We start from the raw sequence: 27,876 nt of genomic DNA, 5'->3' as shown, positions 1-27,876 counted from the left end.
TTTGCAAATTAAAAAAAAACAAGATAATTGAAGTTTATGAAAAGTGTAATTTTCAGATTTCAAACTACAGGTAGTCCTTGCCTGACAACCAATAGCATAACAACCATTTGAAATTATGGCAGGTCTTTCCAGAGCTACTTACAACCTGTTTCAAAGTTCTGATGGCTGCATGCCCCCCTCCCAGACAGCCATGTGATCACATTTTGGTGCTTGACAACAGACCCACACTTAGGTCCATTTGCAGGGTGTTGCAGTCACATAATTTCAATTTATAATATTTTTTTGCCAGAAAACAGTGTTTACTTCTGCTTTCTGGCAAAATAGTTCTATTGGCTAAAATGAGTTTGTTTAGTGACCACCATAAAAAAAAAGATCACACAATTGGGCACAGTCACATAATGAATCCATGGAGGCATTTGGTTTTCCAGTATTTTCTGATATGGTAGATTTTATATCTTCTTTGATAGAAACATCTTCTGCAGTGTCTCCTTTTCTGTTCTTTCTATAGAATGTGTATTCAGAAATGACCACATCTCAGTGTTTCTTTAGGTTTCTGCTGTACCCACTCTTATGATCTCAGTTGTAACCAAGTTTCTACATCTTGACTTGGAGATTCCTAACATTTGTTTAGAAATACTGATAACACCATGACTTTTTAAAATTTTATGTGAGCCTGTTTTATCTCTCTCTCTCCCCCGCTTCTCCTTTTCCTCCCCCAAGCCTCATTTCCACTTCCAATGTTTGCTCCATCCTTCATAATGTTTTCTAAAAAAAAATCTACAGCATTTTATGGTGGTTATGGCTCAGAACTGTTGACTGCCCCCCGTAGATCAGTTTAATAGCTGCTCTGCCATCATTTTGATATTATGTGCTAATAGCCTGGTTTCACTTCAGTTTAAACAGAGCCCATTTTTCATTTCCCCAAAATTTCTTTAGTGTCTAACAAATCTCCTGTACCTAATATCGCTGTCTGATCACTCAGAGAATATTACATTGGAAGCTCTAGACTTTATTCTGCTTCCTAGCAATTAAATGTTGGCTTCCATGACAGCTGATTAGATTTCCTAATGTTGCTGAAAATACTCTTCACTATTTATCTAGATGAAGCAGGATATCTAGATAAATATGTTTCACCTAGATGGAATAGGATATCCCATCAGGCAAGCAAATCACATGTAATTTATACCCACATAGATCTCTTTGTATTTCTAATGACTTACCGTAATCACCCGCAACAAAACCTCTCCATCTTCCAGCCCTTCATCCACTTTTGATACAATGAAATACGTGTTTACCACCAAAGGATTGGGCTGCCCCTAAGCTCTGTCTCCATTATCCTCAAATTGATGTCTTCTTTCCACAAGGGTCTCTAGTAAGCTATCATCCTGGTAGTAAGATAAAGCTGTCTCATGCTAGACAGTCTCATCTATGTATTTCTCTGACTCTCTAAGCATCTCTAGCCATTCCCACCCTCCAATTTCAATGGAATAGTTTTGTTCCCTGATAGCCAGGAGCATATTACACCAAGCATAGCTTGTGGGAAAATAGTAATACATTTAATATTTGGTGCAGTACACTGGAAAGCATCCTATCCCATTCTAGCCTTCTAGCTTCATGGAAGTTAAATAACTTGGGGGGGGGTGTTCATTTAGGTTTGTCAGATCTAAATGTATATGTAAAGGATTATATTCAGGGCTTTTTTTCTCACACAGTGCTCAGAATGGAGTTCTGTCACCTTTTTTGGATGGAACCTTGTACGGTAGGCAAGACGGGTTGTATGACATGTGTGAGCTCCGGCACCTTTTTCTTTTACAAAAAAAGCACTGATTATATTCCTCCCTCAGTTATTAATTTGGCTGGATGCCTAGATCCTAGAAGCGGAAGGTCCGTGTTCTGTTCCTGTATTCAACTCCACTGCAAAATTCCCCTTTGCTTATTTGCCCGCCTGTTTATTCAGTTTAACTGCAAAATTCTAAGTGCCTATCTCTCCAAAAAGTGCAGGCTATAACTGACATTTCCGCAGAGGAATGCAACTCTACCATTAGCTAATCACTTGATCAGTGAGTCTGCTGCCCTTATATTCAGGCACATACTCCAGTTAGCAATAGAAGAAAATATTTGTAGCTTAAGGTTGAACTGCAGAGTCCTTGGTGCTCTCTGAGGTTGATCATTTTCTTGCAGATATTTCATTGCCAAACTAATGGTAACTACTGGTAACATATTTAGTGCTAGAAGGAAGTGGGGTTTGTTTATATTCAGTATCCTTTCAGTGTTGTTGGGATGTTGTTTTCTCCTTGGCAGTTCCTTGATTGAATATGTTCAATGAACTTGAGACCATCCTTATCCCATTTTAAAGGAAAAGGAAGAAAAATAGGGCCCTTCAATCCACAACATTTCCCAGTTCTTCAGAAGATAATGTGCACATCTATTAAGAAGAAGGAGCAAAAATCTCTCCTTGTCCAAGTTGCTCCAAGTGGTTCAGTAACCAAATTTTCCTCTTTCCTTACTTCACAAAGAGCAATAGACTGCACGTGCCACCAGGGCCTTTCTTCATGTTGTGCATATTTGTCTTGTTATGTTGTGATTCAGGGTCAGCCTGTGGGTTTGGCAGTTGGGTCGCATGATTCAGAGGAGGAGGAGGGGGGTATTGGAGAGCTTGCTGAGAATAGTATTGAGGCTCCACAGAGCCCTCAGCCAGGCCCCTCCCATCTGGTCACGATGCAGACCCAGCTGTGTGAGCCTGACAGCGTGGATGAAGATGACCCACAGCTGGCCCTGTTCAAGGACGCCCGACCCAGGAGGCAGTCAATCAGGAGTAAACAGAGGAAGGCAATGGGGCACCTCGGAAGGAGGCAGAGAGAAGCCACGCCCTGAACTGTTTAAAAGGGGAATGTGTGGGAGGGCTGGTTTGCTGAAGGCAACCGTTTGAATAGCTCCTGTTTCATGGTTCGTGTCTTGTTTTGCTCTGTTTTACGTTAATAAATTTGTCAGGCTTAGTTCCAGCCTCTTGCCGTTTGTAAAGGGGTTGTCCCTGCCTTTTCTGCAGGGCTGGTAGTAGGCTGGTACAGAACATGTTAAATGCAAAGAGGTCTCATAGTTCCTGAGTGAAAAGATCTGAAGCTCCCAGGAGACATAGAAAGACAAAGTACCTCCAAATATGAAACAAACTGACCACATGCTTTCCAAAACTATAGCATTTCAAGTAAAGAATAAGAAGGTTTTACTATGGTTTTGAGGACATGGCAGCTGAGGCAGCAATAAATCAGCTCACCTTGTGGGTATTAATAACAGGATAGAATCGGGGAGGTCTGAAACTTCTTTAAAACTGGATAGCATTCTTATGGAAAAATATCCTTAATTGTTGTTTCAGTCAAACAGAGTAACTTGTTCAAAGGCTGTATCTGAAAAGCCTTTGCTCAGGAAGATAGGATTATTTCTCCTCTGCTGACTATCTGTATTCATGTCAGAAACACTTAAAAAGCTAACTGAAGGGTGATTCTGGACTTAAAGGATTTGTCATTGACAACACTATTGCCCAGGGGACATCAGATTACCAACAGTCACCCCTCCACATCTGAAATGTAAGATGAGGCTGCTAGATGAGAAAGCAAGTGCAGAAAATCAACAACCCTCACTTCAGAAACAAGCAGATCTTCCTAAAGGGTCCTCATTTCGTGGGAAAACAACCATTTTTTTCCCCAGGTTGTTCACTTGCTTGAAGCTCAGTTCAGCAGTCATTATGAGTTCATGGATTCAGCCAATGAAGGGTTAAAGCAGTGCTTCCTAAATCTGGGTAAATTATCCAAAATTGAGTAAAAGTGTTTTTTCTTTGGGTGACAACCTATTACCCAATCGCAACAGGTACATTTAATAAGATATTTCTTACTCTAAAAAAATCTTACTTAAAAAAAAATTCTCGACCCCATCTGTCTTCCATCCAGTCTCCCATTTCCCTTTTTAGGGAAGATGGTAGATTAAGTAGTTGCTTGACAGCTTCAGAGGGTCCACAGTGCCTGAAGATTGTGGGGATCTGAATGGGGGAGAACAGACATCAGCTGAACCCTGGTAAGACCAAGTGTTTGTGGGTGCATGGAGCTTCCAGCTCCGGAATTTTAACATCTTTTGTTCTAGATGAGGTGGCACTTCCCCAGACAGACCCAGTGTACAATCTGAGGGTTCTGCTGGATTGCAACCCATGCTTGATGAGCAGGTAGCAGTAATGGCCAGGAGAGCTTTTGCACAACTTCATGTTGTGCATTAGTTGTGCCCAGGGCTTTTCTTCCTCATAGAATGCTCAGAATGGAGTTCCAGCACCTTTTTTGGATGGAACCTTGTACGGTAGGCAAGGCGAGTTGTATGACATGTGTGAGTTCCGGCACCTTTTTCTTTTACAAAAAAGCACTGGTTGTGCCCTTTCCTGGATTGGGAGTCCCTGTGCTCAGTCACTCAAGCCCTTGTTATCTTGTTTGGACTACTGCAATGCCTCTACATGGAGCTACACTTGAAGAGTATCTAGAAGCTTCAGCTGATGCAGAACACAGCTGCATAGGCAGTTTTGGGGGGCCCTAGGGTGGCCTGTGTTACATCTCTGTTCCGCAAGCAAAGGCTGCCAATTTACTTCTGGGTCCAATTCAAGGTGTTGGTCATCACCTCTAAGCCCTCCATGACATGGGTGTAGCTAGTTCACCCAATGGGATTAGCCTGCACCATCCATCTGGCAGAAGGGGAATGCTGCAGACCCTCAGCCAAGGTATTCCAGCTGGTGTGGTCCAGAAAACTACCCCTTTCTACCATCTTGCTCCTTGAGGTCAAACCTGCTCTTGCCCTTTTGGCCTTTTGAAAAGCCTTGAAGACATGGCTGTGCTAACTAGCCTGGGGTCCCAATGGGAATGTGGCAATTTGGAGGCGGCTAAGGGAGTAGATAACATCCCATCTCCTCCATGTGAGCCCTTTGCTCCCTTCTTCTCCATCCTGGTTAGCTTTATCTTAATTGAATTTGAAATTTATGATTCCTGTTTATTGTTTTATAGTGCATTTTATTCATTGTCTGTAAGCTGCCTAGAGCTGCCTTTGGTGAAGTGAGCAGCATTCAAGCTTGATAATAAATGAATGAATAAATAAATAGCTTTCTGATAAGCCATAAAAAGACAGTTCTGATAAGCAGTTTTGGGTACTGAAGGCAAAAGTTTGGGAAGCACTGGGTTAAGACTAGAGAAAGAGTGCTAGCAGAATAACACCATCTCTACCCAGAGGGGAGATGAAATATAAATTAGTGGCTCTCTCTTCTTCAGAGCAGCAGCAGAAGTACTGACTTAAGCAGCTAATTCATTATCACTTATTTTGGCATGCAAATAGACCCTTCATTCCCTATGCATAAACCACAGAGGTCTTCACAAGGGAAAGATGCATAGGAATGAAAGATAACTGGAGGGGATTGTTGAATGGCGGTAAGGGAAGATTTTTCTTTCATTTCCCATCATTTTAAAAGGAACTAGATTTTTCTTAATTTGGGTTTTCTTCCCCAGACAGGCATTTCTTCCTCAACCATCTGCTTCTTTTGCTGAGGAAAATGCACCTGCAGCCTCAGGAAATCTTCTTCTCCAGGGAAGATATATAAAATTTTAAAATTGTAACTCCTAAAATTACCACATATTGTCTTAGGCATATCTGATTCAGGAAACGTGTTGCTATGGCATTCCTTGATTGATCATCATTCATCTGCCATCTAAAAAATAATAATAATAAAAGAATTTAATCCTTTCTACTATGTACCTTTGGAGGACCAAATCCATTCTGGTGTGCTATGGCTGTAGTCCAAAGTATGGAATCAAAACAGCAATTAATATAAAATAAAGTATAAATAATTAATTTCCCCATTTTACAGTTTGATAGGAAATTTTGAAACATATATTGAAACAATATCCAAGCATTTCAAGACTTGATGCAACCTTGGAGCCTCAGCTTGCAATAGCACTAACAATAGCACTTACACTTACTTACTGCTTCATAATGCTTTACTGCCCTCTCTAAGTGGTTTACAGAATCCGCAAATTGCCCTCAACAATCTGGCTCCTCATTTTACTGATCTCAGGAAGAATGGAAGGCTGAACCAACCTTCAACTGGTCAGGATCAAACTCTTATACCACAGATATATAAACTATACCACAGATATAGAACTTTGTACCATTAGAAAGAGGCGGCAAAACTACACAGAAGAACTATACAAGAACGAGCTTAATGACGCAGATAACCACGATTGGGTGTCACTGACCCTGAGCCAAACATCCTGGAATGTGAAGTAAAATGGGCTTTAGAAAATCTGAGCAACAACAAAGCTAGTGGAGGTGACAGCATTCCAGCTGAGCTATTCAAAATCTTAAAAGATGACGCAGTAAAAGTGCTACACTCAATTTGCCAGCAAATTTGGAAAACTCAACAGTGACCACAGGACTGGAAAAGGTCAGTTTACATTCCAATTCCAAAGAAAGGCAGTGCCAAAGTATGTTCAAACTATCACACCATTGTACTCATTTCACATGCTAGTAAAGTTATGCTTAAAATTCTAAACTCCAGCAGTATGTGGATCAAGAACTACCAAAAGTACAGGTAGGATTTTGAAGAGGCAGAGGAGCTAGAGATCAAATTGCCAACATACACTGGATCATGAAGAAAGCTAGGGAGTTCCAGAATAACATCTACTTCTGCTTCATTGACTATGCCTTTTATTGTGTGGATCACAACAAACTGTGGCAAGTTCTTAAAGAGATGGGAGTACCAGACCATCTTATTTGTCTCTTGAGAAACCTATATGCAGATCAAGAAGCAACAGTGAGAACTGGACACGGAACCACTGATTGGTTCAAAGTTGGGAAAGGAGTCCGGCAAGGCTGTATACTGTCGCTCTGCCTGTTTAACTTATATGCAGAGCACATCATGAGAAAGGCAGGGCTAGATGAATCAAAAGTTGAAATTAAGATTGCCGGGAGAAATATCAACAACCTAAGATATGCAGATGATACCATTCTAATGGTAGAAAGTGAAGAAGAACTAAAGAACCTCTTGATGTGGGTGAAGAAGGAGAATGCAAAAATGGCCTTGAAACATTAAGAAAACCAAGGTCATGGCATCCGGCTCTCTCAATTCCTGGCAAATAGATGGGGAAGAAATGGAGGTAGTGACAGATTTTATTTTCCTAGGCTCCAAGATCACCACAGATGGGGACTGCAGCCAAGAAATTAAAAGATGCTTGGTCCTGGGGAGGAAAGCTATGGCAAATCTAGACAGCATACTAAAAAGCAGAGACATCACCCTGCCAACAAAAGTGTGAATAGTCAAGGTCATGTTTTTCCCAGTTGCAATGTATGGCTGTGAAAGTTGGACCATAAGAAAGGCTGAGCACCAAAGAATTGAGGCCTTTGAACTATGGTGCTGGAGAAGACTCCTGCGAGTCCCTTGGACTGCAAGGCTGTCACGTCGTCCTCTGTCAGGAAACAAAAGCACTCCAAAAGGAACGGGTGACCAGGTTTATTTCTTCCACAAATCAAACCGCGGTAAAGTCAGCGTTGAGGCACCTAGCCTCAACGCTCTTTTATCATGTTACCACACCCTAACCCCACCCCTTCAAAGCAAACCGGCATCCGCCCGCCTCCCCATAAATGCCCCACCCATCACCGTGCATAGCCACCACCCATCGTGTGCACTGCTGCAGCCCGTCAGGCCCCCTCCCGGGTAAGTTCTGTCCTTCCGCTCCCTCACGCGCCCCAGTCCGTGCTGGCGTTGCGGCTGTTAGTCTCCCCCCGTGTCCATCCAAGTGCCCAGTGACAGAGGGTGGCAAAACGGGCACAGCCACACACCCCTCCACAATTTGCTGGGGCGAGTCCAACTGTCCGCTTGGTCCAGTCCGTTGCTGCCCGGGCGCCATCCGCAGTTCAGAGTCCAGCCGCCGGGGAGATAAAGGGTCCTGGGTAAACGCCAGCGCCAGACCGGTGGGCGCCCGGCGCCGTCCCCGCTGACGAGATGAGCGCGTGCCCGCCGGCCGTCTGGGAGCGGGCGCGCCAATCAGCTGAGCGCCGGCCAGCTGCTCGGCGGGACTGTGGCGGCGCGCCCCGCGAAGTCCGGGCGAAGCCACGCCCTCCAAACGAGCGTCCGGGGGTCGGGGAAGGTGCTGTCTGGGAGCGGGCACGCCGGTCAGCTGGGCACCGGCCAGCTGCTCGGCAGGGCTGCGGCGGCGCACTCCGCGAAGTCCAGGCGAAGGCTCGGGGTCCAGTCGTGAGGGAGCGGGCGCGCTGATCAGCTGGGCACCGGCCAGCTGCACAGCAGGGCTGCGGCGGCACGCTCCGCGCAGTCCAGACGAAGCCACGCCCACCATCCGAGAGTCCGGGGCTCGACGGAGGCGATGTCGAGGCCCGAGCGGACGGGAGGCCGGCGGGGCTTGACAGTCGGCTCCCCCTACCATCTGCCCTCCTGCAAAAGAAGAACGACAAGATAGACCTCCACGAAGACAAGCCGCTGAGTCCCCAGTGCTACCCCCCGGTTTGGATGGATGTGTACGGTGAAAAGCCGTGACCAGACGAGCTGCCTGAACATCCCCTTTCCTCACCCATGAAGCCTCTGCCAATGGATATCCTTTCCACATCACGAGATACTGTACCTGCCCGAGAATGTACCCGAGAATCTAAGATTGCCTGTATTTTGTACCGGTCCCCGTGAACAGGCCCCGGAGCGTTCCCACCCGCCTTCTCTGTTATTCCCCTAGCGGGCTTTAGTAGGCTACTATGGAAGACAGGGTGGATCTTCCCTAGGAACTTTGGCAACCGTAAACGGACGGTCACGGGGTTGATCACTTGAACCACTTGGAAAGGGCCAAGGAACTTGGGGCCTAGCTTCCTGCTCGGTACCCATAAGTGCAAATATTTGGTTGACAGATACACCCACTCCCCGACCTTGGGGGTGTTGAAGGGTTCCCGTTTTCTGTCTGCCTGCTCCTTCACCCGTGCCTGGGCTTTCACCATCGCCTCCCTAGCGGTTTTCCAAGCGCCCCCTAATTGGTGCATCCACTCCCCAAGCCCGGTGGGTGTCGCCGATCCCTGTCCACACTCCGGGACAGGGACGAAATCATACCCCGCCACCACCTGGAATGGTGTCAAACCCGTGCTGCTATGCACAGCGTTATTGTGGGCGACTTCAGCAAACACCAGGAGGTCTACCCAGTCTGTTTGCTGGTACGACACATAACTCCTGAGGAGCCGTTCCACCGTGGCGTTGGCCCTTTCAGCGGCCCTGTTAGTGCTTGGGTGGTAACCAGAGCTGAGGCCTTGGGTAGAGCCGATGTGTCGTAGAAACTCCCGCCAGAACTGTGCTGTAAACTGGACCCCGCGGTCCGAAATAATCCGTCGAGGGACCCCGTGCAGCCGATAGATATGAGTCAGAAACAGTTGTGCCAACCGTTTGGCGGACGGCAGCCCCTTGCAGGGGATGAAGTGCGCCTGTCTGGAAAAGAGGTCGATGACTGTCCAGATTACCGTGTAACCCCTGCTTTCCGGCAACCCGACAATGAAGTCCATGGCAATGTCTTGCCATGGCCGTACAGGGTCCGAGACTGTCTGTAGCAGACCTAACGGCTTCCCGACACGGGGTTTTACTGTGGCGCATACGTGGCAGCCCCGGATGTGGTGTTCCACGTCCGCCTTCATGCACGGCCACCAGAATTGATGGCGTGCCAAGTGTAAAGTTTTCAGGAAGCCGAAGTGACCGGCCTGCCTGGCATCGTGACATCGGCGCAGAATGGCGGGGCGTAGTGCCTGAGGCACATACAGCTTATCCCCGTGCCAGGCCAGGCCGTCGCGCATAGTTAGAAGGCCAGGATGCTCCTTCAGCCAGGTGTCTGTAGCTAAGGCCTCGTCCATGGCACGGGACAAATCGTCCCCCACGCTGCAGATTGCCTGGGTCGCACTCGGGGATGCACTAGGCGGGATGAGCTCTTGTACAACTGCTTCTCGTTTGGTGTCGTATTGCGGCAGCCGTGAGAGTGCATCAGCAAGAAAGTTCCGCCCCCCCGGTACGTACTTCAGGACGAAATTGGGCGCTTGGATGGACACGGGGGGAGACTAACAGCCGCAACGCCAGCACGGACTGGGGCGCGTGAGGGAGCGGGCGCGCTGATCAGCTGGGCACCGGCCAGCTGCTCAGCGGGGCTGCGGCGGCACGCTCCGCGCAGTCCAGATGAAGCCACGCCCACCATCCGAGAGTCCGGAGGCGATGTCGAGGCCCGAGCAGACGGGAGGCCGGCGGGGCTTGACAAAGGCATTCAAACTGGTCAGTCCTGGAGGAGATCAACCCTGACTGCTCTTTAGAAGGCCAGATCCTGAAGTTGAAACTCAAATACTTTGGCCACCTAATGAGAAGGAAGGACTCACTGGAGAGGAGCCTAATGCTGGGAAAGATTGAGGGCAAGAGAAGAAGGGGACGACAGAGAATGAGGTGGATGGATGGAGTCACTGAAGCAGTAGGCGTGAGCTTAAATGGACTCCAGAAGATGGCAGAGGACAGGAAGGCCTGGAGGAACGTTGTCCATGGGGTCACGATGGGTCAGACATGATTTCACAACTAACAACAACAACACCCATTAGAAAGTCTTTTCCACAAACCAACTGCTAGGAGTTAGGCAGAAAGCTGATAGCCCATCGAGTCCTTAGTGCCATGCAATGGGATGAATTCCTGTTACTTGCCCCAGCTCCTACTTGTCTAGCAGTTTGAAAGTACGCAAATGCAAGGAAGGTAACAGCATTTCATGAGCCTCTGCATTAGTTGTGCTGGCCAGATGACCACATAAATGTCTTTGGACAATGCTGGCTCCCTCGGCTAAGAAATGAAGACAGGCACCAACCTCTAGAATTGGACACAACTGGACAGGGGAAACCTTTACCTTTATCTTTACGTACTTTGAGCTCCTGGATGATAGGTAGAATAAAAATGTAATGTATATAAATAAATACTTCAGGGTATTTTGAATAGGCAAAGCATTCAGGAAAGAAGATGTGGGGGAGGGGGTGAGAGAGAAAGGTTTTGTACCATTTACTACCTTTACTACATGGATGGACTTGATTAAATCTGTGACTCCCAGGACTGTACTTTACTGTTCAAAATAAAAGAACAGTGACAGATCTGAACATGCAGCTCCCTCGGCCACTTCTTTTTATGCTCTTAGCAGTCTATTGTTCTGGAGGTTTTTTGTCACCAAGAAGGAAATGGTTTTAGGCTGCAAAGGAAAGCCTTAGGTTAAACTCCAGGAAGGCATTTTATAACAAGAACAATAGTGAGGAAATGAAGTCAGGCCACTGGAAAGAATCTTGAGGTTGGAAGAGGAAGGTGAAATCTGATTTTATCTACTTATAGGGAGGGACAGAAGGAGGAATACGAAGGGGAATGTCATCAAATGACAGAAAGCATAATCTTAACAGGCAGTACAATTTTCTATTGTGTTCCTTCAAGCAGAAATGTGTTAATTTGAGATCCAAAAGGAGACATATTTTTACCTGGAGTATATCTTACAGAAAGACACTGTTATATTAACTCTGATTTCTTTGAACATCATTTTGCTTTAATATTTTTTTGTACATACTCCTGGAGCAGATAAGAATCATGACCTAACACATCAGGAGGCACCAGGCTAGGTAAGGGGGCAGTGTAAGATAAACAAACAAAGCAATGTGATTAATCTCTCTCTGTCTCTTCTCCTTTAGCATTGCTGTAAAGTTGACAAGAGAGAAGGTGCTATATAGTTTCTATTTTAAAATACTCAAGACTATTATTATTTTCTGCCATTATACTGTGATCCAGAGAAACCAAATCTGTTTATTAGGCTCTCACATTTTGAGAGATCTTGCCAATCACATATTTATTTAAACTTTCATAGAACTTTGTGCCTTAAAGCTCTTCTTTGCCAATTGGCAAAGTGATCACAAATCAGGAGACTGTGAGTTCTAGTCTAACTTTAGACATGAAATCCAGCTGGGTGTCTTTGGGTCAGTTGTCACAATCAATGGATGAACACTCTGTTGGTCAAAAAAAAAAGCAGACCCTGCACTTGCAAAAATGTTTATGGTTGGGCAGAGTAAAGAAATTGAGTGTAGAGAAAACACAAAGCACTAAAACAATATTAACCTTAAAGAGCTTTGATAACCAGAATTCAATAAGGGGATCAAACTCAATGGGTTCGAATTCATGTCAATGTCAGAAAGCAAGTCACGACTTCGTTTCAGTTTTTAATAAAGGAAAATGCCACAGTACATTTTGCTGCCCCTCTGGCATGCCTTTACTGAGCACCCAGAATAGGTCTGATCTCTGCTGCCATCTATACAGCTTTAACACACATTATAAGACCATGACCTAGGGATTTCTTCAGCTGAAACTCCAGTTCTATTCAATCTCATTTGTTGATCATGTGAAAAGCCTCCTCCAATTGGCACAATATTGTGGTTATTCCATGCAATGCCTTTTTTGTTGTATTTTTCATCCTATCATCAACTGACTGGACATTTTTATGGTTCCTTATAACCATGCATTGACTTTTTGATTGCTACATGGCAATAGAGAGTTGGCGTTTGAGATATTTCTTAGCTTCCATCTATTGGTTGTTTGAATTGTATAGAGAGGCAGACAACCAGTAAGTGTTAAAGACCAGGGCGGGAACTGTAAATTACCTTAACATGTAAGGAGCAGCAACCGTGTAAGGGAATTCCATACCATACAGGCTACAAAAAAGGCAAATCATTTCAGTTACATGCATGAAGCAGAGACTGGTCAATTTCAGGGTTTCACTTCTTTGTGGATTATTTAAAAGGGGGAAATTAAATGACTGCAGAAGCTGGGTTTCTGGTTTGCCTTGCAGTCAAATCAGCACTGAAGTACAGCTGCTGCTGTTTCCAAAGACTGGATGGAAGGAGCAATTCCACAGCAAATCTGCCATACTGAGACAAACCAACTTGCTGTCTCTGGCCACATCACTTCAAATCTCCCCCTCCGTTCAGCATGGATCTCAGAACAGAAAGTCTTTACCTGGAATAAGAGGAAAATTCTGCAATAATTCACCCAAAGGTATCTTCAGGCTACTGCAGGGGCACCATAAGAGCTGGAAAAGGTTAGCCTTTTTTTTTTCTTGTAGCACACAAGCTAGGTGGATGGCACTTGATCATCAGTCAAATAAGTCTTGGTCGAATATCAATGACTTGTTTTGATTTAACAATTTGACAGACAAGTGGGATTTTTTTTTTTACACAACACATGATGAAACCTTGGAATTTGAAATGTAGGAAGCTTGATTGGTTGGTTGGTTTCAAAAAAGGGTTGGACTAATTCGTGAAAGTCATGAGGATCAATGGCTTGATACCAGGTGGTATTGCATCTGAAGCAGTAGGCGTGAGCTTAAATGGACTCCAGAAGATGGCAGAGGACAGGAAGGCCTGGAGGAACATTGTCCATAGGGTCGTGATGGATCGGACATGACTTCGCAGCTAACAACAACAACAACATTGCATCTGAAGGCCATCTTCTGTAAGATGAGGGGCATCCTTGTGTAGTTGGTTGCCCACTGTGAGAACAGGCTGATGGACCAGATGGGCCACGGCTTTGAACCATCAGGGCAACACTAATATTTTTATGTTCTAATTAGTAGTTTAGGAGCTTAAGTAAGCACTTATATTTAAAAACAACAAAGGCAACTCTTTCCTTACTTGTTCCTATTCCCGAACAAATCTAACTGTATTTTAGTTTTAATTTTTTAAAAATAATTCGCTTTTTTGGAATTAATTTACCTAACCAACTGACAACTTAAACGTCATAAGATTATAAGTTTAAGTCTGCCACTAGTTTTCACCATTATGGAAGCTAGGGAATGGTGCTTCTTAAGGAAAGGTCTGCTTGATAAACTGACTTTTCATAGACTGTATAAGAAACTGCAGATGGGCTGCAACTTTGAAACAATCAAGATTCATTTTCTCCTAAAGTCCTATGGAGAACTGAGAAATAAAACACATTTTGAAAAATGAAGAGTTGTGCATCTTCTTAATGAACCTTATCATTTGCAAGCAACTGAAAGGTTATGGATCTTCCACAAAATCATCTAGTGTTAGGCTGAAGAAGGACATACGGCTATGCAGAGTGGTACTTTGTGGCTTTCTCGATGCTGGACTAGAACCATCATGATCTCTACCCAATGGCTTTGCTTCTTGGACTGAAGGGAGCCAGGTCTTCAAGGGTTTCCCCTAATATATCAAACCTTAAATAACCCTCAGACAAAAAAAAAACACCAGTGGAATCTGAAAATCAAACTTGTCAAGAGAGATATAAGGTGGGCAACAAGTTCACTGGAGGTTTTAAAAAAGACTGGACAACCATTTGACCAGGATGGTATAACGTCTCCTTCCTTGAGCAGGATCTTCTAGTCACTAAAAGATCTCTGAGGTCCCTTTCAGTCCTATGATTCTATGTTTATTATTGTACAAATCTGTGGAAAGCCTTTTTCCATTTATCTTTCCATTACATCTTTGCAGATGACTTCCAAAGGAAGCTGCCCCACAAGCTCTCAACGCGACTGGAATAAGATAGAAAGCGTTTAACTGGTGTTGGGAATCAAGCAAGTGCTATTAGCTAAATTCAATCTCTCTCCAGGAAATGGTCCGGAATCTAGCGGAACAACCATGCCACCAATAAGGAAAAGAATCGCCACGCGTCCTGCTTGCGCGATCCGCTGCTTCTTAACGCCGATGCGCGGTCTGAGCAGCCAAGGCGTCTTCTCTGGAAATCTTGACTGCTTCACTTCTAGGGACAAAGCCTGTTTTGAGAGGGTGGGGGAGGAGTTAAATTCATCTCACATCGAGGCTTTCCTTCACTCGCCGCAGGGAAGATGGGTGGGATGTGGACTATTGGGCAATAAGTGGAACCGGGGAGGAGTACATACACGTCAGGATGGCAGCGAAAAGACCCAACTAACTGAAGTGCAATCGTGACCGCTTTTTTTTTTTGTACTGTATTACCTCCCTCCCCCGTCTCAGCCTCTTTGCTATTCCTACGCCTACGCCTGTTGCTGTTTTTTTCCCTCCCAGGCAGACACTTAACAAGGTGGGAGCGCGAACGTGAGAACGTATTGGCCCCTTTCCTAGGTCAGGAGAGAAGAGCTTCGCCCCAGATTAGGTGGAGCCTGGATTTCTCGCAGCGAGAATCATCTCTCCTCTTCCTCCTCCTCCTCCTCCTCCTGCGGCAGAAAGTTCCCCTCCCTTTCCTTCCTGGAAAAAAAAGAGGAAAATAAATGACCAAACATACAAAAAAAAAAAAACAACCCTCTCCATGAAATCTCGCTTTTAGGAGAAGGCAACCGGGGCACTTCCTGGGCGGAGGGAATACCCCTCCCGCGTGCAGCCAAGGCGGCGGACTCCGTCTTCTTTTCCCTCGTAGGCAGTTGGAGTGGGGCATGAGCCCCGTCGCCGGGCACGTTTGGCGATGGATTCCCACACCGCCAAATACCTGGGCTGCTTTTTCTGGCCGCTGGTCGTCTGTCTGCCGCTGGCCCAAGGTAAGAAGAGAGTCCCGGGCTGATTGAAGCGCGCTCCAGTCTTAGCGTCTGCGGGGTACTGTGTAGGATGTGTGCTGGGCGAGTGGGCGCTAGCTCGCCGTACTGTACGAGGATTAGCGGCTGGAGGGCTTCAGAGCCGCGATGGGTTTGTGGACGGTTTAAACCTTGCTCCCTCGGAAGTAAGCCCCGCTGATTTCACGTGACGTTTCCAAAACTCTTCATAAAAACCGGGCTGACCACTTTCTTTTGGATATGCGCCTGGGGCTCTTTGCTTTGGAACGTACTTTTCAAGGAAATGTGTTTTTGAGAGTTTTGCTCTTCTTCAGATTTTTGTTGAATGCGTCCCTCGGGTTTGTGAAAGGTCGGGGTGGTGGAACGGGATGGCTAACTCACCTGTCCTCAGTCCGATGCTCTCGACTTTATAACCCTTATTATCTACAACTAGGTGGCTGTTCTAGAAACATGGGTTGGTACTTCAGTGGGAATCTCACTCTGTGTGGTGTGTGTGTATGTGTGTGTATGTACATATGTATATATGTATATTTGTATGTGTGTGTGTGTATGTGTGTGTGTGTGTGTACTTATATCACTATATTTAAACTGTTTATTTCCTTTGAAGGTTTTGTTATAGGATAACAATTTTAGACATCAACAATAAGCTTGTCTTGGATAATAATATTTTTTGCTTATTTTTCAACCTTTTTAGGAGCTGAAAAGGAGTTAGGAATGTAATGTGTTCAGATAACATTAATTAATGCACTGAGTCCCAGCTGCAAAGATATGACAAACTTTCTGTGGCATTTAGTTTCATTTTAAATTAGAACCAGAAATGCCCACATCTTTTATTACACTGAAGTGTATTTTTTTCCAGCATATCTGAGCTTCAGTCATTTCCGCTTTTCATCTCTTATAATGGACATCATCAGTGAGAAGTTAAAATTCCCAGACATAATTTTTCTTTGAATTATGTTATGTAAAACATGTGTTATGTTTTACATCTTATAGACTGAAATTTTGCACATTAAGTCTAGCTTGTTTAAGCATCATGTATTTCAGTGTTATCACCCTGCAGTTAACTTTTCCCATGAAATCAATGGGAATGGAACTTTTATGGACTACTCATCACAATTATCATTAATTTATTATAATTTATATGCTCCTTAGTCCAGCTAGATTCCAAATGAATTAAAGCCATCAGCAGGATTGCAACATAATGTATGTTTTGATTTGTAGATATTTTGACAAAGCTGACAAAAATTGGGGCATGTTCAATTCTGTAATACATCTTGCACAAAATCACATGTGAATACAAGGTAAAATCATAGAATCCTGCAGTCATGGCACCCAGTCTATCATGTCAGATCAGATCATGTTATCCTAGGTCTTTATAGGTCTCATCCTTTGAATCAATTATATGTCCTATGCACTAATGTTAGTTGACATTCTAGTTTTAGCTATTGCTTACAATCACACAGTAAGATATGCTGTAGCAATATCAAATAGCTAAATCTTGTGTAATTTTTTTCAAAGTCCCATTGAGTGCAATAAGATTCAAGGTCAATTAAAATTATATATTACTTTATCCTCTGAAGTTCATTGAGGCCTGTTCATAAGGACAGATGCAGGATTGCTTCTCTCACCCTGTTTTGAGTGAACTAAATTGTTCTAGGGATTATATTCTACTATTGTGGCAATATAATTAACTTTTAATTCTTATGCTTATTTTTTGTTTTTCTCAATTACTTAATATCAAATGTTGGATTTATTTAATATTGGTGTTGTGGATTAAATTGAAAGCCAAATCATTTGGGGGTTAGTAATTCTGAAACCCACAGAGTATTATTTCCATATTGTAGCTTCTACTGAAAGCATATAAACAAGAATTCGGGTGTGAAGTGACTGAGATTCATCCCACAAGGTATATTTAATGCAACTTTAAATGGTAGATTCATGTTCAAAGCTGAAAAGTTTATACTCTGCTATACAAGTCTAATAGGAAGACTTGAAACAGATTGTAGCAGTATGAAGTGCAATTGGTCAGAATCTATGCCATTCAATATAATTTCCTCCTCCCTCCCTCCCATTGCTTCTCCCAACAGTTGTACTGGTTCCATAAGAAAGTGTATTCACATCCAATTTTCAAGAAATACAAAGTGACTACAGGTTTTTAAATTATGTCTACATTTTTCAGTGAAACACTGTATTGCTAAGGCTGAATAGGCACTGTCCTGGGGTGCCAAATTTTAAGGGTATCAAAAAAAACCCCCTCTGAAAAACACAATAAAAAAGCAAAAAGCAGTAGCTGTGTATTCTGTGAAATTGCATGCCCATTCACCAGGAAATAAAATTTGGCAGAATTGTTGTCGGATGACAACAATGAGTGCTTATGTAATTTAAATTATTTACTTAGGATGAAAAAGTCTTAGAAAAGAAAAAAAAGTCATCCTGGGCTGAAAACTGAAACTGTAAAGCTCAAAAATGTGAAGAAAGAAAGAAAGAAAGAAAGAAAGAAAGAAAGAAAGAAAGAAAGAAAGAAAGAAAGAAAGAAAGAAAGAAAGAAAGAAAGAGAAAGAAAGAAAGAAAGAACAGGGCACTTTTTAAAACATTCCTAACAAAATCAGGAGATGAGCCAAACCATACAGGGCACCAGAATATGACTTTGCCTAAAGTCCCAGAATGTCTAGAGTGTATTGCTAATATACTGTGTCATTACGTTTACTAATCTAAAGTCATTATAGACAGGTTTGTAAGAATTTCTAAAATGTAACATAGCAATTGCTTTTTTTAGGCACTGATTGCAAACGTGGTTGTCATCCAGTGAATGGATTTTGTGAGGTTTCCAATGAATGCAGGTAAGTTAATTGACATTTTGCCAGAGGGAAAAAAAAACAAGAGACACATATTATTTTAATTAAGCACTATTGCTGCTTTATATCTGTGGAGATTCTCAGTCATCCAGGTCATAGTTATCCCGAACATGCTTTTTTTCATGAGGCAAATGGACTTTCTTGTTTTTCTTTGAAGATGTTTCACTTCTCATCCAAGAAGCTTCTTCAGCTCTGACTGGATGGTGGGGAATGGAAAGAGTTATACTCCTTGCAGACAGCTATTAATTTGCATCTGTGTCCTCAGGTTCACCTGAGTGGTGCAAATGTGTGTGGAGCCTTCTTGGAACCATTGAAAGGACTGTATGCAGTGAGCCATGTGCAGTTCTGTACATTGGGGAAACAAAACAACTTTATAAATGTATGACACAACATAGGAGAACAAACCCATCAGGATCAGATTCAGCAGTCCATCTGCATTTAAAAGGCAAAAGCCACTCTTTTGAAGACAGCAAAGTTCACATTTTGGACAGAGAGGACCGCTGGTTTGAAAGAGGGGTCAAAGAGGCCATCTATGTCAAAATTGAACAGCCCTCTCTCAAGATGGGGAGGGATCCGACATCTTCTATCTCCAGTCTACAATACAGTCCAACAGTTCCAAGAAGGTTTCACACATATTTGCACCTCTCAGGTGACCCTGAGGACACAGATAAGCCTCCAGATAGCATTAACAACTCACTAAAAGAATGCAAGTGAACAGCTGTCTGCAAGGAGTATAAATCTTTCCATTTTCCACCATCCAGTCAGAGCTGAAGAAGCGATGAGAATGAAAATGGATGAGAAGAGAAATGTCTTCAAAGAAAAACAAGCAAGTCCATTTGCCTTGTGAAAAAAGCATCTTTGGGATATTGCTGCTTTACATTTTATTTAAGAATCATTTATGTAAAATGCAATTCAGTACCAAATATTTTAATCAGAATATTTTTCATATTTGACTTAAACTTTTAGCAATCATTTAAAATAAAAAAAATATACAATAACAACCATTCAAAAAATAAAGGCTTGTCAAATCAGCAGAACAAAAAGAATGGGCGGATCAAAGATTTCCTCTGAAATTTGCTCCAGAGGAATGAGAGGCCTCTTCAATGCATTATGATGTGTATGAAAAGGAAGTCTCCTTGGACTATTTGGATGTTGTTCAACAATAATAGATATATAGAAACAAATGCCAATTTACAGTTTTTCTTATTCACTTTTGGACTTAAAAACTCCATTCACACATCAATGCATAGCTTCTCAACTCAAAGTCTTCCTGGACAGTCCAAATTTGAGTTCCAAAAGAATCAAGGCAGGAAACTACATAGGCATACATTGAGTTTGATGGTTCCCAAAGAATATGATTCTTATGCATTTTCATAGTTTCCAAAAAGGTTTGACCAATATTCAATCCAGAACAGAGCTGGAAGGTCTTCTAGTCCAGCCCTCTGCTGAAGCAGGAGATCCTATACCATTTCAGACAAGTGGCTGTCAAGTCTCTTCTTAAAAATCTCCAGTGATTAAGCACCCACACTTCTGATGGCAAGCTGTATTAGGAAGTTTCTCCTTAATTCCAGGTTGTTTCTCTACTTGATCATTTTCCATCCATTGTTTCTTGTCCTGCCCTCTGGTGCTTTGGAAAATAAATTGACCCCCTCTTCTTTGTTGCAGTGGAATATTGCTATCATGTCACTCCAATCCTTCTTTTCTCTAGACTAGCCATATCCATTTCCTGCAACTGTTCTTCATATGTTTTAGTCTCTAGGCCTTTAATCATTCTAGTTGCTCTTCTCTGCACTTCTAAAGTCTCAACATCTTTTTTGTGATGTGGTGACCAAAACTGGATGCAGTATTCCAGGTGTGTTCTTACTAAGGTTTTATAAAGCAGTACTTTAATGGACCAGTCCATTAAAAGCTTGGCTAATTTTTCTTGGCACTTTTCTCACTCTTGATGACACTTTTCTATCCTAGTGACTTAGCCTCATTCAGTTCTTTTGGGAGTCATCTATTTCTTTGGAAACTTAGCTTGTGGTGTCTTCTTTGAAGTCTTCAATCTGATATGAATTTATAACATGGTTCATTAAGTTGACGTTTTTCTGAGTTACATTTCTGCTTTTTTGTCCAGCTGTGAGTAAATTTCCCACACTCCTTTTTTCATACATGTCCATTCACACAAATAGGTGGCATAAAATCATTAGCTGCTATATTGTAGTATTATATAATAATTGGAATTTTGTGCTAGTGGCAATAATGTGCTAATACATGGTTCATTAATGTGATTATGCATAATTCACATATTCTGCCATTGGTGTTGTTTGTTAGAATCATGTATATTTGATGCATTTATAAACTATTTTTCATATATACTGAAATAATGCCCAGGATACAATGACAATGCTAAGTTCACTGACAAATCTTTTTTCCCCACTTCAGTTATTGGGAAGCTTTAACTGAAATAGATGTGTTCAGAGCACTGGACTCTATTTTAATGTTTATTTTTTAAAAAAAATGGAAAATCATAAAACTGCTACTTGCCAGCAGATTTCAGCATCAAAATCTTGGGTAACTGTGGGAGATGCAGAAAACTGTGGGTTGTCTTTGTGATGAAAAGTGTATTAATGAGGTGATTATCATGGAATTTTCAATAAGAAGACCACATCAGTATTCTGTAGTTGCTTTTAATCAGAATAAGGAATCCTATTTCCATAACAATCAGAATAAGGAATCTTATTATCATAATTTTATCTAAAGTATATAGTATCTAGCTTCTTAATTCTATTTGCAAAAAGATCTTAGCTTGATTTGCTATCTCATATTATGTTTTTGTTAGATGTCGATCTGGTTGGCAAGGCCCCCTCTGTGATCAGTGTGTTCCTTTCCCTGGCTGTTTGCACGGGACATGTGTCAAACCAGGCCAATGCATGTGTGAAGAAGGATGGATTGGTAGCCACTGTGACACAGGTTTGGAGATAATTTCCTTTTCTGTTGAATGAAAATTCTGATGAAAACAGTTGGAGCTCCATCTGGTGTTGCAGATATTCTACTCTACTCTACTCTACTCTACTCTACTCTACTCTACTCTACTCTATTCTACTCTATTCTTTATTTAACATAGTGCTATGCTGCAACAACTCTTGGTGTTTACATAGAAAAAAATACCATATTAAAAGATACCATATAAAACATATCCATTAAAAAAAAACAGAATGGCACTATAATAATAAAAAGAAGATAAAATGGCAGGTTCTTGGTACTCTTTGAACTTGGTTATTTTCTTGCAGAGTTACTAGCAAGAAGTTGTAGACAATGTATGTAACCTACATGTATAAGCACCTGGCTTCAGTTCTTGCTAACTTTAGTTTAGAAAGAGTCAAAGATTAAATTGCTCATACTTACTGAGGGCTTGATGAAGTATGTCCACAAGATCATCTCCGATCCATTTGATTTTATGAATACTGAAGAAAAGCAGTCTTCTGTTTTATGAGCTCTGAGACTTATGGACAGGACCCTGCCCTTTGTAGCTTTTTTGACCTGCCAAAGAAGAGGCTGGCAAGCTGGATTAGGAATGCCTCTATGAAGGAGAAGGTAATATCAGGTATCTTGAAGGAGATGGTGACATATCCCCCTCTGAAGTGCCCCCCCATATCTGGCAATGTAGCACAACTTATGTTTCATCTTCAAAAAGTGATCAAGTCTCAGTTGCAGAGGATCTTGGAAGAAGTGGCATGTTTGAATCCTCATCACTCCAGCTTCAGGATTTGGTGTGGGGCAAAATCTGTTTTATAGTACTTAAGGGTGATCTGCAATAGGATCTAGATCAGGGGTAGGCAACCTTGGCTCTTTTATGACTTGTGGACTTCAACTCCCAGAATTCCTGAGCATGGGTGTTGAAGTCCAAGAGTCATAACAGAGCCAAGGTTGCCTACCCCGATCTAGATTAACGAATAGCAGTTATTTTGATCCTACTAGAAATAATATTTTATTAGAGGTTATTTTCCTTCCTAATGAAGCAGTTGAAGTCAGTAGTGATGGAGAAGAGAAATCAAGATCTTGGCCAGTACAATATGCAAAACTCAGGGCTTGGTCCTCTCCCTTATTTAGTATCTTAATAAAATCATTAGAAGAGATCATATATCAGTCCAGAATCAGAAATCATCAGTAGGCTGACAATTTCCAATTATACTGTACATCTCTACCCTGGGCCAAGCCGAATATGTAGTGGTTGCCCTAACCCAGTGTCTGGAAGCTGTCAAACAAGTTCACACAGCACGGGGAAATGACTGTTCACTCAAAAAGCACCTGACTCCAACTTTGGCTGTGGATCTCTGTGGTATCCCTAAAAGAGGAGGTCTATGATCTGGGAACAAAGGGATCCATTCGCGTGTTCTATGGTTTGTGATATTATGATATAGGCTCTATTTTTCCAAATTTGTTCTGCAATGTTACATGAAAATATGCAAAGGAAGGACTTGAAGTCGTGAGACACATTTTCTCACTTGTCCTTTCTCCCACCTCCAAAAAAAACTCTGTCTACGGATACTTTTGGATATATGGATCCTCCTGGAAGCTGTATCCAGCAGAGATTGTGCCCAATTTTGGCTGCTGTGCTAGATGAGTCACTCATGCCTTCATTCCCTTGTGGCTGAACTATCAGCATCTTACATTGTCTTTGAAGACTATTTGGAGGAACTTTAATTGGGAGCAAATTGCTGAGAGGCCAAAAAAAAAAAACAATTCAGCAAAGTAACACTGTTTTTTTTGGCCACTCCACTGGGTACCTATAAGTTTCCAAGTACAATTCAAAGTGTTGATCATTATAAAGTTTTTGATGTTTAGATACTAGTGAATTTCAGGATTGCACTACAAGGGACCAGGATGATTATTCATTTAATGATTTTAACATTCTGTTGTTTTGTCATTTTATGTATATAAGCTATCCAGTCTTATTATTGGAGTGCCACATAAATCATGCCATATAAATAAGATATTTAGTTCAGATTCTAAAGAGCTATTCAGAATATTTCTGGTTTTGTATATTTTCTTTAAATGTAAATAAGCAAACATTAGTTATTGTGCGAGAAAGATCACCACGATCATAACAAGAGTATGTTTCTCTTTTTTAACATAGTTGTTCATCCTTGTTCTTCCAAGCCTTGTTCAAATTACTCAAAGAATTGTGTCGAGACTGGAAATGGTGGATACACTTGCTTGTGCGCTCAAGGCTATATGGGAAAAAACTGTCACATGAAAAAGGGACCCTGCATTATTAATGGGTAAATATGGATCCAGTTTGTTGATTTACACTTGACTTTGTTAACTAAAACAATCTTCTTCAGTTTGACACTTTCCAGATGTATTGGCATGGCAGCTGCTGGAATTCCCATTGTTGAAAGGAATTCTCAAGATCACAGCCCCTCAGTGTGTGTCTTTTTATTTCTGTGCCTGTTCTCCACCCTTGAAAAATGAAGACTGGGGGAAACTGTAACTTGTAAATGAGAAAGCAAATTCATTATTTAGATAAATTTGATATATTCATTTGTTTTTGGTGTGCCACTCACCAGCCCTGCTCACTTTTGGCTTCAGTGTCTAACTGAGAGAGAAAAACAAAAACCTGAAGAAGAAGAAGAAGAAGAAGAAGAAGAAGAAGAAGAGTTGGCTTTTTGCCATTAAAGGAGACTGTTTTGCTGCAAATGTGTTTGTTCTCTAGTAATAAAACAAATTAATATGGTTAAAATTAAATTTCTTAGTTCATGAGTTCAAAAAAAAAAAAGACAACAGAGAGTGTCCTTTTGATTGGGAAGTTGTGGGTAGCATCACAGCTGACTAGAGGACAACAGTGTAGATTGTATGTAGATTCTGTATGTTCTCATTTCTTTCCAGCAAAATTACGTGTATTAGAACAAGTAATTGGGAAGTAATCCCAACAAAGATTCCAATAGCTATGTTTTCAATATTTGTCATAACTTTCCATATAAATAAAGAACATGTATACATTGTTTCAGAAAAAAATAGCCTTCAAACTGTTAGCTGACATTTTTATATGATGTTTTTAAACCTGATCTGAAAGTCTCTACTCAACTATGTTCCATAATAGCAACTTTGGACAAGAATCTTAACACTTATCATACAAACCCTAGACTTTTAAGCATGACTATGTAATTTTTTCCCCAATTGCAATATCTATTTCTTTCTTTTTACTTTTTTTATAGTAAATTATAACATGAGATAGATGAAAGGCGTGAGGACACAAAGCATAAAAGTAAAGAGAAACATTTAAAATATTTTCTCATCTAATAGAATTACAGATATTTGTTGGACACCAGTAACTTTTCAGTTCTTAGTATTTACTCTTCACAATTCATTTTTAACATTACAAAAAGCCATAGCACAAGAATATGTCCTATTGGTTCTAGACTGATCATATCCTAGGTTTTTGAGGTAAAAGGTAAAGGTAAAGGTTCCCCCGCACATGCGTGCTAGTCGTTTCCAACTCTAGGGGCCGGTGCTCATCTCCGTTTCAAAGCCGAAGAGCCAGCGCTTGTCCGAGAACATCTCCGTGGTCATGTGGCCGGCATGACTAGACGCCAAAGGCGCACGGAACGCTGTTACCTTCCCACCGTAGTGGTCCCTATTTTTCTACTTGCATTTTTACGTGCTTTCGAACTGCTAGGTTGGCAGAAGCTGGGACGAGTAACAGGCGCTCACTCTGTTACTTCAATTATCTTCAAACTTCAATTATCGGTAACTTACTATCTGACTTGCTTTCAGTGGAAGAGATTTGGTTTCCAGAATCATGGTCTGAACTTTGTAGATAGATTGCTGGCACAAAATGGGATGTACCTTGCAGGAACTGATAGAAATATGTTGATCAGGAAGACTTTAAATACAAACTAAGGAGTGGTGGAAATGCAGTAAGAACTCATAAAGATTTGTGCACTGTAGAAGTTGCTGAAATGAGATTTTTGAAAGCACACAAAGGAAAATCAGAATATTGGCTCAGAAAATTTATGACTTTCATTAGTTATAAACTAATATTAAGACCATGGGAAATAAGATGATTCTGAGCTCTCAGTATAAAAAGCAAAAATGACTTAATAAACACAGCAGACATAGGGTATGATAATTCTCTTGGAATGCAGCGACTGAAGGATACAATTTCTTCAAAAGGAACAAAAGCAGAGCAAAGGAAGAAGAGAACTACTGTGTTTTTAAAAGATCTGCTCAGAATGAATGAACTTTGCAATACTGTAGAATAAAAGCAATACAGCTATTATCTACTCTTCCACACCCAACCAGGAAGAAGATATGGATGAAGCCTTTCCAAAGCAAATTGGAAAGAGCTGCCTATGATCCCAGGCAGTCAAGCTGTGTACCCCTTTTCACAACAATGAAACAGTGGCCTATGTGGGCCTAGATTAACAATTGAAATGGATTGTTTGAAATATTTTACTAAAACACCTTCAGTGGTGGTTTTTTGCCTCCAGCTTAAAACATTTCATTTTATACATGCCAGCGTTTTGTTTTTAAAAAAAAGGGGGGGAGGGATAAATGTGATAGAGAACTGCTAGTGGTATGAATTACAAACTATCACCTTTTGTTCATGTATTTTTATTTCCTCTTCTTTGGAATTGCAGCTCACCTTGTCAAAATGGAGGAAGTTGTTTGGACAATGATGGGTTTGCACCTTACGCATCTTGCATGTGCTCTCCAGGATTTACTGGACAGTTTTGTGAACATGATATTGATGACTGTGAACCAAACCCATGTGAAAATGGAGGCATGTGCACAGATATTGGAAAGAGTTTCCACTGCTCTTGTCCTATTGGCTATGGGGGTGTGTTGTGCAGTAATCGCATCCCAGCTTGTGATAGTAGCCCTTGTAAAAATGGTGGGACATGTCATGGACACCGTGGCAGAGGCTTCATGTGTATTTGCAAACCATACTTTGTTGGGGCCACCTGTAATTTTTCAACTAGAAACACAAGTGTGTATGTGGTGGCTAAAAAGAGACAGAATCAGAATCACCACCTGCATTTGAGAGGGCAACGTAAACCAGCTCAGCAGCAAGAGAAGGAAATACTGACCATAAAAGAGACAATTGAAAACAGGCAGTCCTTGCTCACTAAGAGTCAGGTGATCTGCTTCATGGTCCTAAGCTTTCTTACATGTCTTGTTGTTTTGGGTACAACTGGGATTATATTTTTCTCTAAATTTGAAGTATGGCTAGCCAATGCCAGATACAGCCATTTACTGCGCAAGGAGAGGGATTTTTTTCTAAAAGCAAATGATGACGAAAATGTTTCTGTGAATATAATATTTCCTGAGAAGATTAATCAAGGTAATGAATAGTCTGTGTACCTAAATCCTTTTATTTAGCAAGGACACCTCAAGCTTCATTCGTGTCAGGGAGATAGATGCCTTTTTATTTTTACTTGTGACACAAATTCTGGCTTTGGAACCAGTTGACAAAGAAGAAAGATGTTCTTTTTTTACCAGATAAATGCTTGTTTCCCAAACATGTTTTCTAATTAAATTATTTTGTGAACCAGGGTAACATAAACTATTGGGGACTGAAGCCTATGTTTAGCCCTTGAGGGGAAAGCTAGGAATGCAAAACAGAAGTCACAGAGCCTGGCCTATTTTTAAAGAATAATTAAGTTTTAGTTTATTTAGTTAATTAACTATAATATGATTACTCCTCGTGCATTTAATATCTTTTCCATTCTCTAACATTTTAAATTCAGCAGCAGCTTGTTTAGGGGCTGTGAAGTTCATGCCAGGGCTTTGAGGGAAGGAATATTATGTGCCAATGTTTACAGATCTATGACACTTAATTTAGGTATATAATCCTATATTATATACCTGGAAGTAAGTTCCAACATACTTTGTGGGGTTTGCTTCTGAACAGGCACATGCACCACTGAATTATTGTTATTATAAATAAAAAGTAATACAATATTCTTAGTTATGATAGCTATTGTGATATTATGTGCTATGTTTGACAAGTGTGATATTTCTAAATGAATTTCTAATGCTTATTTTGAATAAATAGATATTAAGGGCTACACAGATCGAACTGTAGGAGTGATTGTTTTCTTTTGATAATGCTAATTTATACATTTTTTTCAATTTGGGCCAAATATTTTCCAGTTGAAGCAGTGAGAAAATAAAGTCCATATCCTCAGCCACATGGCTAGAAGCATTTGAAGAGCCCTGATAGATCAATGCAATGTTTTTCAACTCTGACAACTCTAAAATGGATAGACTTCAACTCCCAGAATTCCCCAGTCAGCTTGGTTGGCTGAGGAATTCTGGGAGTTGAAGTTCACATATCTTAAAAGTTGTCAAGATTAAGAAATCAGAGCATCAGTCTCTACAATTCAACATTCTGTTGACCTCAGTGGTCAAGCAGTAGCCAACCCCAGGTTAATTAGATGCTGAATTCC

General features: G+C 41.6%; 1 protein-coding gene across 2 annotated transcripts; it reads left to right on the top strand.

Moving 5' to 3' along the window:
* The first annotated feature begins 15,270 nt into the window (after positions 1–15,270).
* Positions 15,271–27,497, top strand: DLK1 (delta like non-canonical Notch ligand 1). Of its 2 annotated transcripts, none has more exons than XM_081313114.1 (5): positions 15,271–15,569; positions 18,358–18,421; positions 21,261–21,391; positions 23,559–23,703; positions 26,065–27,497. In XM_081313114.1, the coding sequence occupies exons 1-5, from the start codon at positions 15,497–15,499 to the stop codon at positions 26,777–26,779; spliced, it is 1,128 nt and encodes a 375-aa protein (XP_081169240.1). In that variant the 5' UTR covers positions 15,271–15,496; the 3' UTR covers positions 26,780–27,497. The 2 variants fall into 2 exon arrangements, with proteins under 2 accessions (XP_081169240.1, XP_081169241.1); XM_081313115.1 differs by lacking the exon at positions 15,271–15,569 and adding an exon at positions 15,920–16,035.
* Positions 27,498–27,876: the final 379 nt, after the last annotated feature.

This window comes from Vipera berus, assembly GCF_964194415.1.
Source record: "Vipera berus genome assembly, chromosome: 1".
In the NCBI taxonomy this organism is placed as follows: domain Eukaryota; kingdom Metazoa; phylum Chordata; class Lepidosauria; order Squamata; family Viperidae; genus Vipera; species Vipera berus.
This window is presented reverse-complemented; position numbering and strand designations above follow the sequence as displayed.